Below are 26,214 nucleotides of genomic sequence, written 5' to 3' on the forward strand. Positions count from 1 at the left end.
GGACATACACAGTAAATGGTAGGGCACTGAGGAGTGTGGAGGAACAAAGGGATCTGGGAGTTCAGATACATAATTCCCTGAAAGTGGCGTCACAGGTAGACAGGATTGTAAGGAAGGCTTTTGGCATCCTGGCATTCATAAATCAAAGTATTGAGTATAGGAGTTGGGATGTTATGGTGTGGTTGTATAAGACATTGGTGAGGCCAAATTTGGAGTATTGTGTGCAGTTCTGGTCACCTAACTATAGGAAGGATATCAGTAAGATTGAAAGTGCGCAGAGGAGATTTACTAGTATGTTGCCAGGTCTGAGTTGAGTTACAGGGAAAGATTGAAAAGGTTAGGACTTTATTCCTTGGAGCATAGAAGAATGAGGGGAGATTTGATAGAAGTTTACAAAATTATGAGGGGTATAGACAGAGTTAATGTGAGTAGGCTCTTTCCACCTAGATTATGAGAGATAAGTAGGAGAGGACATGGCTTTAGGGTGAAAGGGGAAAAGTTTAGGGGGAACATTAGGGGGAACTTCTTCACTCAGAGAGTGGTGGGAGTGTGGAACGGGCTGCCACCTGATGTGGTAAATGCGGGCTCACTCGAGCTTTAAGAACAAATTGGATAGGTACAGGGACAGGAGAGGTCTGGAGGGTTATGGACTGGGTGCAGGTCAATGGGACTAGCAGAATAAAGTTTCGGCACAGACTAGAAGGGCGGAATTGCCTGTTTTCTGTGCTGTAGTGTTCTATGGTTCTATCAGAGAGAGAGAGAAATACAGCACAGCAAAAAGCCCTCCAACCCACTGAGTCCATGCCAACCATCAACCACCCATTTACACCAACCCCACATTAATCTAATCTTTTTATTTTCCTCATATTCCCATCAACTCCCACCCCCACCCCCAGATTCAACCACTCACCTACGTGCTAAGGACAACCTACAGCAGCCAATTAACCTACCAACACACAACTTTGGGATGTGGGAGGAAACTGGAGCACCCAGGAGAAACCGACACATAAGTTGTGTCTGGATGAGGGATCTCGATCTGAAACATCAACCATCCATTTCCCTCTGTAGATGTTGCCTGACCCACTGATTTCCTCCAGCGCTTTGTGTGTTGCTCCAGATCCCAGCATCTGCCGTATCTTGTGTCTCTGGAAGTTGAAGTCCTCTGCTACTATAACCCTATTGCTCTTGAACCTCTCTGCCTTTTGTCTATATATCTGCTCCTCTGTCACAAGAGAAGCAGCACTAACCTCTCAGGTCAGACAAAGGGTATTCGACCTGAAACATTAGCTCTGTTCCTCTTCCCACAGATGCTGCCTGACTTGGGGACCATTTCCAGCAGTTCCTGTTTTTATTTCAGATTTCCAGCATCTGCATTTTTTATGATTTTCTGTGCTCTGTCTCCTGCAGGCTGTTAGGAGGCCTGCAGTATAAACCCTTCTCACCCCCATTTTGTTCCTGAGCTCTACTTATTGGCCTCACTTGAAGAGCCTTTCAAGACATCCTCGCTTGTTACCACAATAATGGACTTCTTAATCAATACTGCACAGACCTCTTCTTTTACCTCCCCACCACCCATAACTGAAGCTTCTGTACCCTGGAATGCTGAGTTGCCAAACTTGCCCCTCTTTCAACCATGCTTAAGAGCAACAACATCGTATTCCCATGTGCTGATCAACACTCTCATAGAATCATACAGCACAGAAACACACCCATCCATGCCGACTGTGTTGCCCAGTGAGCTAGTCCCTTCTGCCTGGGTTTGGCCCACTGCCCTCTAAACCTCTCCTATCCATGTACTTATCTCAATGGCTTTTAAATGTTGCTAATGTGCCCACCTCAACTACTATTTCTGGCAGCTCATTCCAAGTACGCACCACCCTTTTCATGAAGAAGCTGAACTCTTTTAAATCTCTCACCTCTGATCTTAAACCCATGTCTTCTTGTTTTTGCACCTCCGCAGGCACGGTAGTGTAACGGTTAGCGTAACGCGATTACAGCCCCATCGATCAGGGTTCAATTCCGACCACTGTCTGCAAGGAGTTGGTACGTTCTCCTCATGTTTGCGTGGGTTTCTTCCGGGTGCTCCGGTTTCCTCCCACATACCAAAGACGTATGGGTTAGGAAGTCGTGGGCATACTATGTTGGCGTCGGAAGCGTGGCGACACTTGTGGGCTGCCTCCAGAACGCTACGCAAAAGATGCATTTCGATGCATATTTCAATGTGCATGTGACTAATAAAGATATCTTATCTTATTGCACCCCCTCCCTGGGGAAAAGACTATGTGCTTTCACCCTGTCCATGCCTCCCATGATCTTATATACCTCTATCAGGTCACCCCTCAATCTCCTACATTCCAGGGAATAAAGTCCCAATTTGCACAACCTTTCCTTGTAACTCAGGCCCCCAAGTCCAGGCAACATCCTGGGAAATCTTTTCTGCACTCTTTCTAGTTTAGTAACATCTTTCCTATGACAGGGTGACCAAAACTGTGCACAAAGCTCCAAGTGTGGCCTCACCAACTTCTTGTACAACTGCAACATAACTTCCCAACTCCAATACTCAATGCCCTGACTGATGAAGGCCAGTGTGCCAAACGCCTTCATTACCACCCTGTCTAGTTGTGACGCCGCTTTCAGCGAACTATGCACTTGCACACAGAGGTCGCTCTGTTCCAAAAATATTGCCCAAAGCCCTAACATTCAGTGTACAAGTCTTACCCTGGTTTGATATCCCAAAATGTAATACCTCACATTTATCTGGATTGAAACTCTCAGTTCATCAATCTTCCTAACCAGATTCCTTTCATTAAAATTGATGCAATTTAGCCTTTCATTCCTCCCATGAGCCATATCACACCCATGACAGCATATCACCTCCAACTGTACATCTACTCTGCCCCTTCCCCCTGCCAAATGAATGTAAATCTTTCCTAACCGAGCAAGCAAACTTTCCTGCAAGAAGAGACCATGGAAAATGAAGAGACACCAGGGGAAACGATGAGAGACTTGGGAAAAGGGACTGGGCGGGGCGGTGTGGGAATGGAAATCATCGGGGGAAAATGAGCTGAAAAGTGTTAATTCCTCAAATCAGCATCCAAAGAAGAAATGAACAAATGTGATCAAAGTAAACCTGGCTGTAGTGAAAGATTCAATGGTTCTGGCTGGACAAGTGGAAGCATTAACAGTTTAGGAGTTATGAGAACAGAAAGCGCCAGGCAGAGCTCCTGGCAAAGGGTGCACAGGTTGTGCAGAGCATGGCCAGCTCGTGTGAAAGGGCCCAACTGTCAATCAGCTTCTCATTTCCAAGGCCTGAGGACTGAGGGAGGAGAACCACAACCTTTCCCTCAATGTCAGCAAAACAAAAGAGCTTGTCATTGACTTCAGGAGAGGGGGCAGTGGTGTACACACCCGTTTACATCAATGGTGCTGAGGTCAAGTGGGTTGAGAGCTTCAAGTTCCGAGGAGTGAATATCACCAATAGCCTGTCCTGGTCCAACTACGTAGATGCCACGGCCAAGAAACCTCACCGGTGCGTCTACTTCCTCAGGAGGCTAAAGAAATTTGGCATGTTCCCTTTGATCGTCACCAATTGTTATTGATGCACCATAGAAAGCATCCTATCCGGATGCATCACAGCTTGGTACAGCAACTGCTCTGCCCAGGACCGTAAGAAACTGCAGAGAGTTGCAGACACATTTCAGCACATCCGAAAAACCAGCATTCCCTCCATGGACTCTGTCTACATTTCTTGCTGCCAAAGTAATCAAAGACCCCACCCACCCTGGACATTCTCTTTTCTCCCCCCGCCCATCGGGCAGAAGATACAAAAGCCTGAAAGCATGTACCACCAGGCTCAAGGACAGCTTCTATCCCACTGTTATTGAATGGTCCCCTAGTATGATGGACTTTTGACCTTACAATCTACCTCATTATGGCCTTGCACCTTATTGTCTACCTACACTGCACTTACTCTGTAACTGTAACAATTTATTCTGCATTGTTATTGTTTTACCTTGTACTACATCAATGCACTGATGTAATGAATCGATCTGTATGCAAAACAATTTTTTTCACTGTACCTCAGTACAAGTGACAATAATAAACCAATTTCACCAGTTTCCTTTTCTAATAATTCCTAGTGCAAACAACACAAGAATTCTGCTGTGATGCATGACAAGTTTTTTTTTCCCAACACTTTAATCATTGTCTTCCTTTGGTTCTTGTCCCTGAGGAGACCATAGCCCACGATACGCATCCATGACTCCCACTGATCTTGTGGGCACTCACATGGTATTCCACCAGTCATCTGGCACAGACTGTGGTGTGCCAATCCCAGAGAAAGGCAGATTACCAGCATAGCCGTCATTCTTATTCACCAGGTAGTTTTGGCCCTTCCACCCAAGTGAAGAGGCCAGGTTGCCAACCTCCACAGTGAGCTCCTTCAGTCCGGTCTTAATGCCCTTTTGGAATTCCACCAGCCGGGTGTTCATCGTCTCCAGTGTGGTGTCCATTATCTCCAGGTTGACCTTCACCCTGTTCACAGAGTTACACATCTGTCCCACAGCTCTCTGAGTTCTCCTGCTGTTTGCTTCAAATGTGTCCTGAAGAAGGTCCATCTTCTTCTGGAAGGTATCGCTTGTTTGTGCCAGCCCAGAGGCGATGGCCTCTTTCACCCGGGACTCAATACTAGCCATAGCCCTCTCCTGTCTGGGTGAGCTGACGGGGTAGCCTGGCCATTCCGCAACCCTTCTGGAGGTTTGAGCAGCTTTGCCCTGATTGTTTGAGTTCCTCTGGTTGAAGGGAGATGAAGCTCCTGGGGATTCATTCTGTTTCAGGTCATAAAACAGGGGCTGGGTTGGAGATCTACGTGGCATCTCACACAAGACTTCCTCTCCGTCTCTTCTGCCTGCAAAATAACGGTGACTGTAGTGAAAAAGTGAAACGGATTCTCACAAACGCACCGTCCAGTCTTTCCCTGCCCAATTATTGGATACTGTGAGGAAGCACAGCAACCAATGAAGGATGCAGAGGGAGTAGTGATTAACCTTCAGCTTGCTGTTGAGAAAGCCAGTGCACATCATCACCTTTATTGAATGAGATGCCGGTCTGACTCCAGTAAACAATACCCCACTGTGGTTAGGTCAGTAGGTGGACTCTCCTCCCATAGATTACATCAAGCCATTCAACTCTGATGAAAGGTTATTAACCTGAAGCAGAGTTAACTTCTCTTTCCACTGATGCCACCTAACGTGCTAAGTATTTCCAGTACCTGCAGTTTAATTTTTTGGTTTGGAACAGACTATAGCAGCAGGACAACTGTGGAAGAGCAGTTACTGCTGCTTCGATCCACCTCAATAACAGATGCTATCTGGAAGAATCTGCCATACTTGCTGTTCTCCTCCCAGAGGGTGGCAAGTCTGTGGAACTCTCTTCCTCAAAGGGTAATGGAAGCAAAGTCTGTGAATATGGTTAAAGTAGGGGGAGCTGTTATCTTGAAAAGCACATGGTGACGGGTTACTGGAGTTGAGGGGAACATGGAGTTGTGACTGCAATCAGATCGGCCAAGATCTTAAACATTAAACGTTGGACAGGCTTGAGGGGCCAAGGCTGCTCACAGTACATACATGCTTCAGATCTCAACCTTACAACCATCTAAATTGGGAGAACTTCCCACAGATGAGTCAAGCAACAGCCTGACAGTCATATTCACAGAATGAAACCTTACAGACATGGTAGTCGTCATACCAATATCGTCATTGGCAGATGTATTAGTGACTTGGGATTGGTGGTTATTCCTGCGCCAGTTGCATGTTGCTCAGTTTGGCAGCTGTGTTGCTCATGATTCACCTGGCTTGTCAGTGGTGGGGCTACCGACCCACACTGATCCCCATCCACATTACGTTCTGAGCCCTTCCTAATCTCTGTGCATCTTTCAAGTGTTGTAGAACACAGAAGCATGTAGGTAGCCATCAGGAGATTTTCTTTCCCATGTTTGACCTGATGCCATCAGACATCATGGGGTCTGGAGTCAGTGCTGAGGACTCCAAGGGCTAGTCCCTCCCCGCTCTATCCCACCATGCTGCCATTTCTGGTGGGTCTGCCCTGCCTGTTGAACACCCCAGTCCACGAGCACCAAGATCAAATACGGGAGCAGCCCACTGCGTGAGTGCCAAGATCAAAGATGGAGGAGCCCAGAGTGCAAGTGCCAAGATCAAAGATCGTGTTGACCAATGCATGAGTGCCAGAATCGAAGATAGAGGAGCCCACTGCATAAGCACCAAGATCAAGGATGGTGTTGACCAACGTATGAGTGCCAAGATCAAAGATGAGGACTTTGACATCCTCTTAAAGGTGCATCAGAGCAAAATGATCCAGCTCAGTTGCCTTAGGTCCTCATTGTCTATCTCCCTCCTTCCTTGAACAGTAGTCCTTTCAGTTCTCTGACCAGTGTAGAATGAGGCAATCTTGGTCAGCTCCTCAAACTCACTGGGCAATATCTGGTCACCAGTAACCAGCTCAGGAATAATCAGCTCAGCCTCTGCCCAGTTATGTATAATGAAGCAGATCAAAGAAAATATTAAATCAAAGTGGCAAGAACTTGTAGTGGATCAGAAGGCTGGGAATTTTACAACAGCCAGCACCAAGAGAATGAAAGGCTAATAAGGAGGGAGAAAACTGAGGAAACTGGCAAGTAATATTGAAACAAACAGTGGAGGTTTTTATGGACATATAAAAAGGAAGAGGATTCCAATGGTAAGGATGGGACCCCCAGAGAGCAAAACAGGATTATTATTAATGAGAGACGTTAAATCAATATTTAGCATCAGTCCCCATGGTGGGGGACAACATAAATATCCCACAGATATCCCAAAGCCAGCCCTGATGAAGGGTGTCGACCCCAAAAGTCAACTGCATAAATGCTGCCTGACCCGCCGAGTTCCTCCAGCTCCTTTGTGTGTTGGTCTCAAAAATATCTGATGGTCTAGTTTTAAAACAGTACAGAAGAACTTGTAATGTTTGCTATCACGTGGGGCAAAGTATTAGAAACACTAATGGCAGACAAGTCACCAGGTCCCAATGGCCTACAGCCAAGGGATTTTAACGATGAAATAGTGGAGACATTGATTAAAGTTTTTCAAAACTCAGCAAGTTCTAGGAAGGTATCAGTAGACTGGAAACTGCAAATATCAGGAAAGGAGGGGAGCTCAAATGGGGTAACTAAAGGCCTGTTAGCTTAACAGCTGTTCATAGCAAGATGCTGGATTTGAAAATCAAGAAAGAAATAGCCAGCTACTTAGACAAGCTCAATGTAACCAAAGCAAGTCAACATGGTTTTTATGAAAGGTAAATCAGGTTTTACAAATTTGCTGGAGTTCGAGGATGTAACAGGTAGAATCAATAGATGGGAACCTCCAGATATACTGTGATTGGCAAGGCGACATATTAAAGCAGGTACACAGAAGTTTACAGTATTGGGGGAAGTGTGTTAGCATGGTTTGAAAATTGGTTATCCCACAGAAGATAGGGAGTCAGAATACGGATCCTGTTCATGTGTGAGCTATGGAGGCTGAGGGGAGATCTGATAGAAGTTTATAAAACTATGAGAGGCATAGATAGAGTAGACAGGCAGTTTCTTTTTCCCAGGGTTGAAATATCTAATATTAGAGGGCACGCATTTAAGGCGAGAGGGGCTTTTTTTAAAAAAAACACACAGAGTGTGGTGGGTGCCTGGAATGCGCTGTCAGGGGCGGTGGTGGAGGCAGATAAGATAAAAGCATTCAAGAAACTCTCAGACAGGCACATGAATGTGCAGAGAATGGAGGGATGTGGACATTGTGCAGGCAGAAGGGATAAGGTGTCATTAGCTTAATTAAATCAGCACAACCTCGTGGGACAAAAGGCCTGTTGCTGTGCTGTGCCATTCTACGTTCTGTGGAACAGGATACAGATTGAGTGAGTGAGTGAAAGCTTGGATGGAGTTTAAAGTGGGAAAGTGTGAGGTCATGCACTTTGACAAGAGGAACATAAAGGCAGATTACCTAAACAGAGAAAGACTGCAGATGAGTGAATTCCAGGGGGATCTGGGTGTTTCCCAGGCAGCTGCAGCAAGTGGTTAGGAAGGCAGGTGGCATATTGGCCTTTATTGCAAGGGGGTTCAGAAATAGTCTTGTTCTAATTGTAACTGGAGTACCAAGTACAGTTTTGGTCCCCTTATTTAAGAGAGGATATACTGGCACTGGAGGCAGTCCAAATGAGATTCATTGAGGCAATTCATGGGATGGGAGAGTTGTCCTATCAGCAACAGATAAACAAATTAGATCTCATTCTTTGGAGTTTAGAAGAATGAGGGGTGAATTTTTGGAAACACAAGGTCCTAAGGGGCCACGAGAGGGATGTTTCCACTGGTGGGAGAATCGCAAATGAGGGGAAAAGATACAAGAAGTTACAAGATTAGGGGCCGGTCACTTACAACTGTGATGTGTGGGAACAACTTCTCACAGAGGGTGGTGACTCTCTGAAATTCAGCAGGCATTCAGGGGCCAAGATTATTGGGAGGTATTTATCACAAGAGGTGGATAAATTTTTGTAAAATTTGGGTATTGAGTATGGCAAACTGGCACAGGAGAGGAGCTGAAGCCCAGGGCAGATCAGCCATGATCACACTGAGTGGTGGGACAGGATGAGTGGCGGGACAGGATGAGTGGCCCACTCCTGCTCCTATTTTCCATTGTTAAATGGCAGCTGACACACAAACCCCAGGAGTACCAGGTATTGATTAGTTCCAACCAGAGAAAGCCACTTCCTCCGACCTTCAACACCTTCACCTACTTAATAATAACTGTGTAGTGACCTTTAACCAGCCATGTCGAACATGTGCAAGACAAGACAGAGAACAGCAAAGGCACAATGTACTCTGGGTGAAGACTTCAATGTCAAGTACAAGACAGAAACTGGAGAGGCGAGCTGGGAAGGAAGGACAGGACTTTGTAACTCTGCCTTTGAGGAACACCAACGGTGTCAGAAAGTCTCTGCAACCCTTTTATTCCAGTGAAGAGCTCAGCCAGAGGTTTTGAAGCAGATTTTGCGCACATCCAACACAATAAACACTGTAGTGTGAAGCAGGTCCCTTCACCAGTGCGGGGAATGTCGTGGTTTGTTTCTGAAGTAAAGCTGCAGAATACATGGATTATGTTCTTTGCCATAGAGTCATACAGCATGGAAACAAGCCCTTCAGCCCAATTGGTCCATGCTGACCAAGATTCCCATCTAGGCTAGTCCCATTTGCCTGTGTCTGGCCCATAGCCCTCTAAACATTTCCTATCCATGTACCTGTCCAAGTACGTTTGTGTGTCAGACTTTATGGAGATGAGCTGTAATCTTTTTGAAAGAATACAGCTGAAGTCAGGGGTGAAATGCTCTCCTTATGCTCCTGTGTTTGCTGACTGTTGTGAAATACAGTTGCTTAATAACTTACATCTGACTCATTAACTGTTTGGACTCATTTCAGGAGATTGAAGCAGTATTAAATAAGAACATGGAAACTAGTTCAGTTTTCTCAAACTTGTGAAACTTGAGGGTGGAGGGTATAATCTCACTGGCGGACAGGTCAGTGACAAGGGATATAATTGGATCTGAACCAAAGGGTCAGAAAGTAGGATATTTGCATGCAGTGAGACTAGAACTCGAGACCGAATGGATGCATGAAAACAAATTCAGCAGTTTTCCAAAGGGAATTCGACTGATAGTAGAAAAGAAAACATGCAGACTGTGAAAAAAGAGCGGGACAGTGGGACTAGCATTGGCACAGACACAATGAGGGAAGTGTCGCCCTTCAGTGGAGTGAGATTCCTGGATTTGTCCTGGCTACTCTCTGAAATCCCTCTCAATCATTCCAATGGCCTTTAACGATGGGGTATGTAACGTTGCACATTGTAACCTGGGGAGGATCCACCAAGGGTTACATTAGCTGACTGATATTCCTCGAAGACTCATCCCCCTCCACGATCATCTTTGATAAAAACCTTCATGAGTACAAGACGTTCCCAAGGTTGATCAAAGTCACCAAAACCTGAACTCTTTCCCAGGCTCCCACCATTACAATTGTCTCACAGACTGAGCTGAACCACATCCTCACAAACTTAGAACATAGACCAGTACATCACAGGAACAGGCCCTTCAGCCCATGATGCCAATCTAACTAATCCCATCTGCCTGCACATGGTCCATATCCCTCCATTCCCTGCCTGTTCAAGTGTCTGTTGAAATGCATCTTAAATGTAGTTATCGCATCTGCTTCCACCACTTCCCTGGCAGTATGTTCTGGGCACCCACCACTCTCTGTGTAAAAAAAAAATTGCTTTGTAAATAAACTTTCCCCCTCTCACTTTAATTCTATGCCCTCTAGTACTGCATCTTTCCACCTGGGAGAAAGACACTAACTACCTAACCTATCAATGCCTCTCATAATTTTTATAAGGTCACCCCTCAGCCTCCGACGCTCCAGAGAAAACAATCCCAGTTTGTCCAACCTCTCCCTAATGCTCATACCCTCTAGTCCAGGCAACATCCTGGTAAACCTCTTCTGCATCCTCTCCAATGCTTCCACATCCTTCCTGTAAAGGGGTGGCCAGAACTGCACACAATACTCACACAGAACTGCACACAAAACATGGCCTAACCAGAGTTTTATACAGCTGCAACATGACTTCCCAATTTTTATACTTAAAGCCCTGACCGATGAAGGCAAACGTTAATAAGATTATTAAGATTTAAGATTAAGATATCTTTATTAGTCATATGTACATCAAAACACAGTGAAATGCATCTTTTGCGTAGAGTGTTCTGGGGGTAGCCCGCAAGTGTCGCCACACTTCTGGTGCCAACGTAGCATGCCCACAACTTCCTAACCCATACGTCTTTTGGAAGGTGAGAGGAAACCGGAGCACCCGGAGGAAACCCACAGAGATACGGGAAGAACATACAAACTCCTTACAGACAGTGGCCGGAATTGAACCCAGGTCGCTGGCACTGTAATAGCATTATGCTAACCGCTATCTGTCTAACTCAATATCAACAGCAAGTTACTCAGAATTATAACCAAGATTTTTAATTCAAATGGCTCTGCTACTGGTCCAGAGCAAAGAGGGAACTCTTACTGGGAGTCAGTTGAGGAGTGGTGAATCTTTGGAAAGCAGAGAACATAGAACAGTACAGCACAGAAACAGGCCCTTCAGCCCACAATATTATGCCAAACAAATTAAATGTGTCATTAAATGCCTAAGTAAACTAATCCCTTCTGCCTACACAAGCTCCATATCCCTCCATTCTCTGCACACTCAGGTGCCTATCTAAGAACCTTTTAAATGCCTCTATTGTATCTGCCTCCACCCCCACCCCTGGCAGTGCATTCCAGGGCACCCACCGCTGTCTGTGTAAAAAAAACTTGCCCCTCACATCTCCTTTCTACTTACCCACTCTCACCTCACCTTAAATGCGCACCCTTCAGTATTTGACATTTTGACCCTGGGAAAGAGATACTGACTATCTATGCCTCTCATAATCTTATAAGCTTCTATCCGGTCTCCCCTCAGCCTCTGCCGCTCCAGAGAAAACAACCCAAGTTTGTCCAACCTCTCCTTATAGATCATACCCTTTAATCCAGGCAGTATCCTTGGTAAACATCTTCTGCACCTTCTCCAGGGATCGATAGTTTTTTGGAAACTAAAGGGATGAAGGGACATGGGGCTAATGCATGAAAAAAAATAGAGATAAAGGTAATCACTAGGCAGATAAAGTGAGGCTGGCAGGTAGTCAGGAGAGCCTCAAGAGTGCGTCTCACTGCAGAACTGATTGCCCACATTGAAAAATGGTAGGGGTGAATGTCTCTCTGGGAATTCTAGCCCGAGCCGAGATCACAGCACTGGGGGTGGCTCAGCTGCACAAAGGAGGCAGAGCAATGGGCAATGGTGGTAGGAGGCTTCATGGTGAGAGGAATAGACAGGCTCTTCTCCAGCTGTAAGTGTGAATTAAGGACAGTGTGCTCCCTCCCTGTTGCCAGCACAGGACAGTTCCAGGGCCTTCCAAAGAGGAAGAGAAGAGACCTAGAGATTGTGCTCCACAGTGGTACCAATAACATCACATCAGTAAAAACAGGGATAAGGTCATGCAGCATGACTCTAGGGAGCTAGGTCTTAGACTGAACAGCAGTATGTCCAAAGTTGTAATCTCTGGATTACTTTTGGTGCCACATTGGTATTGGTATATTATTGTCACTTGTACCGAGGTACAGTGAAAAGCTTGTCTTACAAACCGATCGTACAGGTCAATTCATTACACAGTGCAGTTACATTGAGTTAGTACAGAGTGCATTGATGTACTACAGGTAAAAACAATAACAGTACAGAGTAAAGTGTCACAGCTACAGAGAAAGTGCAGTGCAATAAGGTGCAAGGTCATGACAAGGTAGATCGTGAGGTCATAGTCCATCTCAACGTATAAGGGAGCTGTTCAATAGTCTCATCACAGTGGGGTAGAAGCTGTCCTTAAATCTGGTGGTATGTGCCCTCAGGCTCCTGTATCTTCTACCCGATGGAAGAGGAGAGAAGAGAGAATGCCCTGGCTGGGTGGTGTCTTTGATTATGCTGGCTGCTTCATCAAGACAACAAGAGGTAAAGACAGAGTCCAGGGTGGGGAGGCTGGTGTCCGTGATGCGCTGGGCTGTGTCCACAACTCTCTGCAGTTTCTTGCAGTCCTGGGCAGAGCAGTTGCCGTACCAAGCCGTGATGCATCCAGATAGGATGTTTTCTATGGTGCATCAGTAAAAGTTGGTGAGAGTCAAAGGGGACAAACCAAATTTCTTTAGCCTCCTGAGGAAGCAGAGGCGCTGGTGAGCTTTCTTGGCCGTGGCATCTACATGATTTGACCAGGACAGGCTGTTGGTGATGTTCACTCCCAGGAACTTGAAGCTGTCAACCCTCTTGACCTCAGCACCATTGATGTAGACAGGTGTATGTACACCGCCCCCTTTCCTGAAGTCAATGACCAGCTCTTTTGTTTTGTTGACATTGAGGGAAAGGTTGTTGTCATGACACCATGCCACTGAGCTCTCTATCTCCTTCCTGTACTCCGACTCACCGCTGTTTGAAATATGGCCTACAACAGTGGTATCATCTGCAAACTTGTAGATGGAGTTAGAGCAGATGCTAGTGAGTACGGGAATAGGAGGATAGGCCAGATGAATAGCTGGCTAAGGGGATGGTATAGAGGGAGCGCTTCAGATTTCTGGATCAATGGGACAGTTTCACAGGAAGGTGGATCTGCACATGAACAGGAATGAGTGCAAAATTGCAGGGGGCTTGGCTAGTGCAGCTGTGAAGGGTTTAATCTAATATTGCAAGGGAACGGTACACACAGTTGGACTGCAGTCTAGTCACAGAGCAATACAGCACCGAAACAGGCCCTTCAGCCTAACTTATCCGTGCCGACAATTGCCAAACTGAGCCAGTCCCATTCACCTGCATTTGGCCCATATCCCTCTCAACCTTTCCTATCCACGTAACTGTCCAACTGCCTTTTAAATGTCATAATGGTACCCACCTTTACCATTTCCTCTGGCAGCTCGTTCCATATACTCACTACCTTCTGTGTGAAAAAAGTTGCAACTCAGGTTCCTTTTAAATCTTTCCCCTCTCACTTGACCTATGACCTCTAGCTTTGGATTCCCCTATCCTGAAGAAGAGACTGTGCCTATGCCCCTCATAATTTTATAACGCTCGACAACTTCACCCCTCACCAGAGAAGAAAAGTCCCAGCCTATCCAGCCTCTCTTTATAACCAAGGTCCTCCAGACCCAGCAACATCCTCAGAAAGCTTTTCTGCACCTTCTCCAGCTTAATGACATCCTTCCCACAGCAGGGTGACCAGAACTGTACACAGTACCCAAAATATGGCCTTACCAATGTCTTGTCCATCTGTAGGAGGAAGAGAAACACCCCAATACAGAAAGAAAACGAAGCATGAATATAGAACATTACAGCACAGTACAGGCCCTTCGGCCCACGATGTTGTGCTGACATTTTATCCTGCTCTAAGATCTATCTAACCCTTCCCTCCCACATAGTCCCCCATTTCTCTATCAATCATGTGTCTATCTAAGAGTCTTTTAAATGTCCCTAATGTATCTGCCCCCACAACCTCTGCAGGCAGTGTGTTCCACGCACCCACCACTCTGTGTAAAAAAAACTTACCCCTGACATCCCCCTTATATCTTTGTCTAATCTCTGTAAAATTATGCCCCCGGTGATGTACAAGCATGTATATCATGTTATGGACTCAGTGAAAGTCCCTTTAAGATAGAGAGTGTGTGTGTATGTGTGTGTGGGGCGTGCTTACGTCAATAGAAGATAAAGGACGTAATGACGTTGTTGAAGAGGTCAGAAGAAGAAGAAAGAGAGAGAGAGAAGGGAGAGAGACACCAGCCTGCTTGTTTTCTCTATCGATGGATGAGAAACAATAACTGTGTTTGCCACTGAAATCCATGTATGGAAGTTGGAAGTAATCCGGTGGAGTTCACTTTGTTGCTGACCTGTAGAAGGTAACAGGTATTTGTGTGTGGACGACCACGGTTCGGATGCTTTTCGGGGTGAGGAAGTCACTACCGAGTAAACACTGAAGTGTCGTTTGGGTTCCATCGTGGAACATTTGGATTTCGTATGTACTCTCTCTATGTTTTTCTACATCTACATCTTATCTTCAGACAACGGTGGTTGTTGAAGAAGCCCTTGCTCATGTTTCACCTTATGGCTTGCGGAACTGAACTTTAAGAACCATTCAGGAACTGGGAGTTTTGGACTTTGTCACACACACACACGAAGAGTTTAGTTTTGGGGTTAACGTTCGAGGTTTAACATTCTTGAATTCTAACATACTAACATTTTTTTTTAACTTTTATTTTACGTATTATCATAAGTAGTGATTAATAAAATAGTTTTTAACACTGAATCATGCTCAGTGTGTTTCTTTTGTTGCTGGTTTGTGACAAAATTGGGGGCTCGTCCGGGATAGTTCCCAAGGTTAACGAGATTCGTCCGGGATAGTTCCCAAGGTTAACGAGTGTTGTCTGGGATTGTTCCCCAGATTAACGAGATTCGTCTGGGATCCAATCCAAAGATTTTTGAGGGAGGTCTCATAAATTCTTTTTAATTGGCTTGTGTGTGTGGAAACCAGCAGCAATGGATATTAAGGCATTTTTGGAGTCACCAACCCAAAAGGGATTGGAGGTGGCGAAAAAGGATGATTTGATAAAGATTGCTACAAGGCTAAACCTTACAGAAGTAAAGCAGTCTATGAGAAAGGCAGATATTCAGAGATTGATAGCTGGCCATTATGTGGAAAAGAAGGTGTTTGAGAAGGAAGTGTTAAAACAGTTTCCTGGCAGTGAAATAGCAATTTCTGAGGCACAGGTGCAGCTGGCAAAGATAGAGGCTGAACGAGAGCAAAATAAATCAGAAGCTGAACGAGAGCAAACCCAGATGAAGATAGAGGCCGAACAAAAGCTAACTCAGATGAAGATAGAGGCTGATCTAGCAATGAAGCAGATGGAGCTGGATAACGAGGAGAAAACAGAGGCAGCATGAGTTACAAATGAAGCGTAGGAGTTCGGAATCTGATTCTGATGATGGTTTTTCAGCCAGCAGGGAGGTTCGATTAGTCCCTCCGTTTGAAGAGGATCAGGTTGAGCAGTATTTCCAACATTTTGAAAAGGTTGCTGTGAGTTCAAACTGGCCAAGGAAAGGATGGGCTCTTATGGTACAGAGTGTGATTAAAGGTAAAGCTCAAAAAGCTTATTCTGCTTTGTCTGCTGAGGATGCAGCTGATTATACCAAGGTAAAACAAGCTATTTTGAAGGCCTATGAATTGGTCCCTGAGGCTTATAGACAAAAATTCAGAGACTTGAGGAAATCTGCAGATCAGACTTATATGGAATTTGCCAATGGAAAGAGAATATGTTTTGAACGATGGTTCCTGGCTAAAAATGTAGATGGGGATTATGATAAATTGACAGAATTGATACTAGTGGAAGACTTTAAAAGATGTGTTCCAGCTGAATTAACAACATATTTAAATGAAAAGGCAGTGGAAACTTTACAAGAAACTGCTAGGTTGGCAGATGATTATGCTTTAACCCATAAATCCAAATGGGGACAACCTAAAACCTTTCAAAAGAGTTACAAAGACAATCCAGGTAAACCAGAGATTAAATTGGGAGGTAATCAAAAAGGAAAAGATGAAAAGAAGCCAGGGCTGGAGAAACCTGTTGAGCGTACTTGTTATTACTGTAGGAAACCTGGCCACGTGAATTGTGCCCTTTTGAAGAAAAAGAAGGAAGCTGGGCCCAATGCTTGCTTTCAGGCAATTAAAAATCAAAAAGGTTTAGGAGATGCTGTCAAAGATCAGTCCTTGCAAGAGGGAAAAGCGGAAAAGTTGGAGGAGGTGAGAAAGGAATTCCGTTCGTATGTATCAGAGGGTTTTGTTTCACTGAATGATGAGTCACCCCAGGTGCCAGTGAAAATTCTTAGAGATACTGGGGCTAGTCAATCTCTCTTGCTGGACAGTGTTTTAAATTTTGGTGAAGAAAGTGACACTGGTGAAGTAAATCTAGTACGAGGCGTTACAGGTGAGACCATGTCTGTCCCTTTTCACAGGGTGATTTTAAAGTCAAAGTTCGTAGAAGGACCAGTCGAGATAGGAATAAGACCTAGTTTGCCAGTGGAAGGAGTTTCTTTGTTATTGGGAAATGACCTTGCAAATGGAGAAAGTGATCCTGTGGTACGGTTAACAACCAAACCAAGGATTGATGAGTCTGAGAATGATCCAGATGTTTACCCATCATGTGCGGTGACTCGAGCTAGAGCTAAAGAATTAGCCAAGACAGACAGTCCGATGCAGTCTGATGTGGTTCCTTGTGACAGTCCTAAACAGGAAGAAAATTATGATGCCTTATCTGAGACTTTTCTGTCTTCACTGGAGGATCAACATCCTTATAGTGAGCCTGAATTTAAAGATTTGTCTTTGTCGAGGAAGGATTTTATGGTGGAACAGACAAAGGACCATGAGTTGACAGAATTGAAAGAAAAAGCTCTATCATGTGAGGAGATTGAGAAAGTGCCAACTGGATATTATGTCAAAAATGGAGTGTTAATGAGGAAATGGAGACCTCCCCATGTCCAAAAAATTTAAAACTCGGTTGGAGAGAGTCTGCCAGCTAGCGAGAGAGAATCTGAAAACAAGCCAGATAAGAATGAAGACATATTTTGATAGACGTGCTCGGCCTAGGACATTTGCAGTGGGGCAAAAGGTGTTGGTATTTTTCCCTAGCCAAAATAATCCCTTGCAATCTCGTTTTTCTGGACCCTATGTTATTGAATCTCGAGTGACTGATCTAACATATATAATCAAAACACCAGATAGACGCAAGAAAACACAACTCTGTCATGTAAATATGCTAAAACCTTATTATGAGAGGGATTCAGTGGTGGCCTTGGTGGATGGTGTAAAGGTTGTTTCTAGAATGCCTGATGTTGATGTTGAGGAAGGCCAATTTAGACCAAATATTGTTCCATCGAAACTAAAAAACCAAAATATCCTGGAGAACCTTGAAACGAAGTTGGATCATTTACAAGTTTCACAAAAACAACAGATGAGAGAATTAATTTTAAAATTTAAAAATCTGTTCCCAGATGTTCCAAACAGAACATCGGTAATTACCCATGATGTTGATGTTGGGGATGCAAAACCAATCAAACAACACCCATATCGAATGAATGTGGAAAAAAGTAAACTTGTTGATCAGGAAATAAAATACATGTTGGAAAATGATATTATTAGACATTCTACTTCAAATTGGAGTTCGCCCTGTGTTATTGTACCTAAACCTGATGGAACTGTTAGATTTTGCACAGATTACAGGAAAGTGAATGCTGTAACAAAGTCAGATGCTTACCCTATTCCTAGGGTGGATGATTGCATAGACAGAGTGGGAAAGGCAAAATTTCTTACAAAGATTGACCTATTAAAAGGGTACTGGTGTGTTCCATTAACAGATAGAGGAAGGGAAATTTCAGCCTTTTTAACCCCTTCTGGATTGTATGAATACAATGTTTTGCCATTTGGAATGAAAAATGCTCTGGCAACATTTCAAAGAATGATTAATTCAGTGATTCATGGGTTAAAACATACAGATGCCTACATTGACGACTTAGTGACTGGGAATGATACATGGGAGGATCACATCTCTGCGTTAGAAAGGTTGTTTGAAAGACTTTCCAAGGCTAACCTTACAGTTAACTTGGCTAAAAGTGAATTTGGCCATGCCACTGTGACGTATCTTGGTTATGTTGTAGGTCAAGGCAAGCAAGCTCCTGTTCAGGCAAAAGTTCAAGCAATATCTGAGTTCCCTATTCCCACAGGTACGAGGACTGTTAGAAGATTTTTGGGAATGGTTGGATATTATCGAAAATTTTGTAAAAATTTTGCTGATATTGCTCTTCCCCTAACTAATCTTCTGAAGAAGGGAGTAAAGTTTGTTTGGACAGATTCTTGTCAAGAAGCATTTAAGAAGCTGAAAGCCATTTTATGCTACCATCCTGTGCTCAGAACACCTGACTTTGAAAAGCCATTTTCATTAGCAGTAGATGCCAGTGATGAAGCTGCAGGAGCTGTGTTGTTGCAGAAGGGTGACCTTGATGATATTGACCATCCTGTCGCTTACTTTTCAAAGAAATTTAATGAGCATCAAAAGAATTATTCCACCATAGAGAAAGAATTACTGTCGCTTGTTTTAGCCTTGCAACATTTCAGTGTATATGTTTGCACCGCTCAGAAACCATTGACTGTGTATACAGATCATAACCCATTGGTGTTTCTGAGCCGAGTCAAAAACAAGAACAGAAGGCTGTTAAACTGGAGTTTAATTTTGCAAGAGTTTGATCTCATGATAACTCACATTAAAGGCAAAGATAATGTGATTGCTGATTGTCTTTCCCGATGTTAAATGGGAAACATGTATCTGTACTAATGTGATAGTCTGTAGTTGTGTAGCGTGATAATTATTAACATTACTAACTCTATGCGCGGTTAAAATTTTCTTGGGAAAATTTTTTTTTTAGGTGGGAGGTGTTATGGACTCAGTGAAAGTCCCTTTAAGATAGAGAGTGTGTGTGTATGTGTGTATGGGGCGTGCTTACGTCAATAGAAGATAAAGGACGTAATGACGTTGTTGAAGAGGTCAGAAGAAGAAGAAAGAGAGAGAGAGAAGGGAGAGAGACACCAGCCTGCTTGTTTTCTCTATCGATGGATGAGAAACAATAACTGTGTTTGCCACTGAAATCCATGTATGGAAGTTGGAAGTAATCCGGTGGAGTTCACTTTGTTGCTGACCTGTAGAAGGAAACAGGTATTTGTGTGTGGACGACCACGGTTCGGATGCTTTTCGGGGTGAGGAAGTCACTACCGAGTAAACACTGAAGTGTCGTTTGGGTTCCATCGTGGAACATTTGGATTTCGTATGTACTCTCTCTATGTTTTTCTACATCTACATCTTATCTTCAGACAACGGTGGTTGTTGAAGAAGCCCTTGCTCATGTTTCACCTTATGGCTTGCGGAACTGAACTTTAAGAACCATTCAGGAACTGGGAGTTTTGGACTTTGTCACACACACACACGAAGAGTTTAGTTTTGGGGTTAACGTTCGAGGTTTAACATTCTTGAATTCTAACATACTAACATTTTTTTTTAACTTTTATTTTACGTATTATCATAAGTAGTGATTAATAAAATAGTTTTTAACACTGAATCATGCTCAGTGTGTTTCTTTTGTTGCTGGTTTGTGACAATCACCAAGGTATAGAAGGCTGTACACCGTGCTGGGAGATGGGGTTAGTGTAGATCGATACTTCATGGTTGGCATGGACATGATGGGCTGAAAGGCCTGTTTCTGGGCTGTATGACTTTTTAATAGGCGTAAAACGCCACATGGGAGGAATGCAAGGCTAAATTGTGTTTATTTAAATGCAAGGAGCACATTAAGAAAGGTAGATGAAGTCAGAGCTCGATCAGCACATGGGAATGTGATGTTGTTCCATCACAGACACTTGAATGAATAGAGGGGGTAGGACTGGCAGTTCAGCATTCTCAGAATCTTCAGGTGCCACAGGAACGATGGGGGGGGGGGGGAGGGGGGGGCGGGGGGATGCAAAAGAGGAGGTGGCATTGCAATATTACTCAAGCAGTCCAAGAAGGTTCCTCAAATGAGGCCATATGGATGGAGCTCAGGAACAAACACTTTGCTGGGGGTATTTTACAGTCAGCAGAAATAGAGGAGCAGATATGTAGGCAAATCACTCAGAAGTATAAAAATAATAGAAGAACTACAATAGGGGAAAAACTCTGACCATATACCCTATCTATGCCTCTCGTAAATTTATAAACTTCTCCGTTATCCCTCAGCCTCCGACACGCAACAGAAAAAAACACAAGTTTGTCTAACCTCTCTTTATTGCTGATACACCATCCAATCAAGGCAAATTCATGGTGAACCCCCTTCTGTACCCTCTCCTCTTCCTACAGCATGGCAACCAGAACTGCACACAATACTCCAAATGTGGCTGAACCAAAAAGTTTTGTACAACTGCATTATGACTTCCCAGCTTTTATCGTCAATGCCTCAACTGATGAAGGCAAGCATTCTGTCTGCCTTCCTTACCACCCTAAGCATTGTGTTGCCACTTACACCACCCCAAGATCCCACTGTACATCAATGCCAAGGGTTCTGCCATTTACTGTATACTTTCCTCTTGATGCCAATCTAATCTCATCTGCCTGCACATGGTCCATATCCTTCTATTCCCTGGCTATTCACGTGCCCTGGAACCTGACATTGTAATATTTTGCAGAAATAGTCACTCAGATTTTCTAAAGTCATTTGATAAGATGCCACCCAAAATGTTATTACACAATAGTCATGGAGTTATATAGCACAGAAACACACCCACAGTATTATTACTCCTGGGATAGTAAATCATGTACTGTACGAAGCGTGTTTAGGTTGTGCCGTTTAGAAAGAGTTTCCATGGAAAGTCCCTCTGATCAAGGACATTAACATGTTCACATCATCCTCCTCAGACACAGGGATGTTTCCTTTGTTAGTTGAAGAACAGAACACAAAAGCAGGGAGGCTATGGTGGAACTGTATTCAACACTGGTTTGAGATTGCCCAAAGTTCTGGTCACCACATTACTGGAAAGATGTGATAAAGCAAAAGAGAGTGACGTTGAGATTTATGAGGATATTGCCGGGGCTGAGAGTTGTTTCTACGGGAAAAATCGGATAAGCTGGGGTTGTTTTCTCTGGACCAGAGGGGGCAGAGAGTTGCTTCTAGGGGAAAAATCGGATAAATTGGGATTGTTTTCTCTGGCCCAGAGGGGGCAGAGAGGAAACTTAACTGAGGTATAAAATTATGAGGGACTGTATGGAGTTAACTGGAAGAACCTTTTCCCTCAGCAGATGGGTCAAAAACCAGGGGCGGAGATTTAAAGCAATTACTGGCAGGATTAGAGGGGAGATGAAGAAAGTGTTTTCACAAGAGTGTGCAGGAGTTAGGAACTCTGGCTGAAAAGGTCCACATTTACACAGCACTTGGATGTGGACATGAAGAGCCGTAACCTGCAGGAGCACAGGCCCTGTGCTGGAAGGTGGGATTAGGCTGAGTGGATCCTTTCTGACCAGCAGATACATAGTGGGCAGCAGAACCTGAGCAAAGTGGTTTCAGGTTGTCCTCAAAATATTGATTTAGTGTGTAGTAATGAATGCACAACTGAAGGCAAATGTCCTTAGGGAGGACAGGGTGAGCCTAGCTGAGGATCTGAGAACAGGCACAGAACTGCCATAGGCCTGGAAGCTGATTGTGAAAAGGAATGAGGTGGGGGAGCCTAGGCCATCTCAGAGATGGCAGCATATACTGGCAAAGCAAGATAAGACCTCTCAGACAGGTTGAGGTGAAGTTCTGGTTGGATCAGAAGGCAAAGCTATGCATGCAAGACTTTAGCCTATCTTCCTCTCCCATTGCACTGACCTCTCAATTTCCCAGCAGCAACACCCATTGTTTTGTCTTCCCACTCACTCATTCACCTTCTCTGTACCTTTAACACTATGTTCTGCGTTCTGTTATTGTTTTCCCTTGTGCTACCATAATGTACTCATGTTTTGAAGTGATCTGTATGGATGGAATGCAAAAAAAATGTTTTCCACTACATCTTGATGCAACGAAAAACCAATTATCCTTGCATCATCTCACCGGGACTCTACAATACTCAGCACCAGAACTGCACTCTACCTTCCACAGTGCCCTCGCCTTTCACTTCGGAGAGCTCAGGAGCAAACTTTCCCTTGTCATTTCTGGACTTGTTGCAGCCGGAAGTTGTCGGATTTTTGGTCAGAGGGCGAGTTCCCAAATCTGAGGAAAAAGAACAAGAGAAGATCAGATGGGAGATGGATAAATCCCATCTCCTTGGCCCACAGCCTTTTCTGCTTAAGTGATTCAAGTGCTTGTCTGGACACCGCTTCTCCTGCTCTCTCAGGCAGCGTTTAATCACTCTCTGGGTGAAAAAAGGTCCCCTTCAGATCCCCTCTAAACTTCTTACTGCTTACCCTAAACCTACGATCTCTAGTTTTATTCACCTCTGATAAGAGAAACTCATCTCTGGAGCATCTGGACAGTAAAGACACCTACATTAGACTATTGTTTATTGACTACAGCTCTGCCTTCAATACAGTAATCCCAAGCAAACTCATCACCAAAATCTGACACCTGTGACTCGACACTCACTCTGCAACTGGATCCTTGACTTTCTAACCAACAGACCACAATCAGTGAGGATAGGCAGCAATACCTCCAGCGCGATTATTTTCAACACTGGTGCCCTACAAGTCTGCGTCCTCAGCCCTCTACTCCTTATATACTCATGACTGTCTGGCCAGATTCTGCTCTAACTCCATCTACAAGATTGCAGATGATATTACCACAGTGGGCGGTATCTCAAATAACAATGTGTCCGAGTACAAGAAGGAGATAGAGAGCTCAGTGACATGGTGTCATGACAACAATCTTGCGCTCAATGTCAGCAAAACAAAAGAGCTGGTCATTGACTTCAGGAATGGAGGAAGTGTACATGCACCTGTCTAGATCAATGGTACTGAGGTTGAGAACTTCAAGTTCCCGGGAGTGAACATCACCAATAGCCTGTCCTGGTCTAGCCACATAGAAGCCACGACCAAGAAAGCTCACTGGTGCCTCTACTTCCTTAGGGGGCTAAAGAAATTTGGCATGTCCCCTTTGACCCTCACCAACTTTTATTGATGCACCATAGAAAGCATCCTATCTGGATGCACCATGGCTTGGTATGGCAACTGCTCTGCCCAGGACTGTAAGAGACTGCAGAGAGTTGTGGACACAGCTCAGCATATCACAGAAACCAGCCTCCCCTCCATGGACTCTGTCTATACCTCTCACTCACTTGGTGAAGCAGCCAACATAATTAAAGACCCCACCCACCTGGGTCATTCTTTCTTATCCCCTCTCCCATCAGGCAGAAGATACAGGAGACTGAGAGCATGTACCATCAGGCTCAAGGACAGCTTCTATCCCCCTGTGATAAGACTATTGAATGGTTCCCTTATACAATGAGATGGTCTCTTGACCTCACGATCTACCTTGTTATGACCTTGCACATCGTCTACCTGCAATGCACTTCCCTGTAGCTGTGACACTTTATTCTGCATCCTGTTACTGTTTTTACCCTGTACTACCTCAATGCACTGTGTAATGAGTTGATCTGTATGAATGGTATGCAAGACAAATTTTCATTATACCTTGGTACAAGTGACAATCATAAACCAATACCAAAAATATTCCTGCAATCTACCCTATAACTTATATACCTCAATCATGTCATATCTTAACCTCTTCCACTCCAGGGAAAACAAACCTAGTCTCTCCTGTCTCTCCATCCCGGGCAACATCCTGGCGAATCTCCCCTGCACCTTCTCCAGCGCTATCGCAGAGTTAAAGTTTTGGCTCAATGACCTTTCATCAGATCTGACCCAAAACGTGAACTCTGTTGCTACCTCCAGAGACGCTGCCCGATCTGCTGAGTGTTTATTTCAGATTTCCAGCATTGTTTGCAAATAAAACAGGTGATCTGTCACATCACACAGCTGTCAGAGAGCCTCTCCTGAGTATAAATTACAACAACTACACGTCAAACCGTCTGTCTCGGAGGAAAGGATCATTGGCAAAGTCTGCATTTATGGCCGAGTTACAATCAACTGCAGGGCACTAAGGGCCCAGCCTGTGGGTCACTACCTCTGACGCCTCCCCACTCCCTCTTCTCTCCTTGGGACTTTGGTTGGTGCAATCGGCATCCAAGATGGACAAATAGTTTGGATACCTTTCCTTGCTGGCTGAGTGGATTTTTTCATTGCTTTCCTGGCTCCTGACTTGGATTTGTGGCTGGACATGGTGTTAAAAACATCTGGGAAATTGCACAAGGAGCGTCACTGAAAGACAGAGAATTCATCTGGTTACTCAGAGGGAGGCAGTGCCCCTAATCTGCTCTGTGGAGAGGGCTAATCCCAAGGGTGAGGACATTGGGTGCTGGGCATAAACCTTGCCGAGGAGAGATTACTGAACACTTCTTGGAGGGGGGAGAGGGGGAATAGTGGGGAGTGAGTTGGGAGAAGGGAGAGAGGGAGTGGGGGGTAGGAGGGAGGGAGTGGGGGTGCAGGAGAGAGGGTGTAGGGGAGGAGGGGTGTGGGAGGGAGGAGAGATGTGGTGGTGAGGGGTGTGGTGGGGAGAGGAGGTGGTGTGGGAGAGAGTGGGGGGAGACTGTGGGGGGAGGGAGTGGGAGGGATTGGAGTGGTGTGGTGAGTGGGGGTAGGGGAGGAGGTGGGTTGTGGGGAGAGGGGGTGGGGGAGGGGGAGCGGGGTGGAAGGGGATGTGGGGGATGGGGTGGGGGAGGGGGAGGGTGGGGGAGGGAGAGGAGGGGGGTGGGGTAGGGGAGGGGGACTGGGTGGGGGAGGGGTAGGGGGAAGGGAGAGGGGAGAGGGGGCAGGGGAGATGGGGTGGGGGTGGGGAGAGGGGGTGGGGTGAGGGGAGTGGGGGCAGGGGGAGAGGGGGTGGGGTGAGGAAAGTGGGGGCAGGGGAGAGGGGGCAGGGGAGGAGGGGGCAGGGGAGAGGGGAGAGGGGGCGGGGGAGGAGGGGAGAGGGGGCAGGGGAGAGGGGGCAGGGGAGGAGGGGAGAGGGGGCAGGGGGAGAGGGGAGAGGGGGCGGGGGAGGAGGGGAGAGGGGGCAGGGGAGAGGGGGCAGGGGAGAGGGGGCAGGGGAGAGGGGCAGGGGAGAGGGGCAGGGGAGGAGGGGAGAGGGGGCAGGGAGGAGGGAGAGGGGCAGGGAGAGGGGCAGGGGAGAGGGGGCAGGGGAGAGGGGAGGGAGAGGGGCAGGGGAGGAGGGAGGAGGGGGCAGGGGAGAGGGGGCAGGGGAGGAGGGGAGAGGGGGCAGGGGAGGAGGGGAGAGGGGGCAGGGGAGAGGGGGCAGGGGAGAGGGGAGAGGGGGCAGGGGAGAGGGGGTGGGGTGTGGGGTGTGGGGTGAGGGGAGTGGGGGCAGGGGAGAGGGGGCAGGGGAGAGGGGGAGGAGGGGGCAGGGGGAGAGGGGGCAGGGGAGGAGGGGAGAGGGGGCAGGGGAGAGGGGAGAGGGGGCAGGGAGGGGAGAGGGGGTGGGGTGTGGGGTGTGGGGTGAGGGGAGTGGGGACGGGGGAGGGTGGAGTGTGGGGAGGAGGGGGCAGGCGAGAGGGACCGCACCAGCGCCGCCCGGACCCGGGCTCCACACCCGATCTCGCTGTTGACCTTCCGTCTCTAAGCAACAGACGCAGCGGAAGCCCCGCCCCCCGAGCGCGGGAAACTTTAGAGCGGCCAACGACTTCCGGCTCTGGGAGCTGTCCAATGGGAGGGCAGGGATCGGTGTTGCCGCAGCCTGTTGCTCCAGAGCTTGGGATCTGCTCTCCCTGGGGCAGGCAGCCCAGAAATTGGAAATCCACTGGGATGATTGCCTGATGGAAGGCAGATCCCATGCAACTCATCCCATCTTCTGGGTTACAGGCTCTGGG

The 26,214-nt window shown here is 46.0% G+C and overlaps 1 protein-coding gene across 1 annotated transcript in view; it reads right to left on the bottom strand.

Moving 5' to 3' along the window:
* LOC127570687 (IQ motif and ankyrin repeat domain-containing protein 1-like) overlaps window positions 1–25,949 on the bottom strand; it is a 75,923-nt gene extending 49,974 nt beyond the window's left edge. Inside the window, exons 1-3 of the mRNA XM_052016464.1 lie at window positions 25,910–25,949; window positions 24,505–24,613; window positions 22,392–22,511 (exon numbers count right to left, since the gene is read on the bottom strand). Of these exons, the coding sequence (XP_051872424.1) occupies window positions 22,392–22,511; window positions 24,505–24,574 (190 nt within the window). The 5' untranslated portion in view covers window positions 24,575–24,613; window positions 25,910–25,949. The remainder of the gene's footprint in view (window positions 1–22,391; window positions 22,512–24,504; window positions 24,614–25,909) is intronic.
* Window positions 25,950–26,214: the final 265 nt, after the last annotated feature.

The sequence above is a fragment of the Pristis pectinata genome, chromosome 5 (genome assembly GCF_009764475.1).
Source record: "Pristis pectinata isolate sPriPec2 chromosome 5, sPriPec2.1.pri, whole genome shotgun sequence".
NCBI lineage: Eukaryota > Metazoa > Chordata > Chondrichthyes > Rhinopristiformes > Pristidae > Pristis > Pristis pectinata.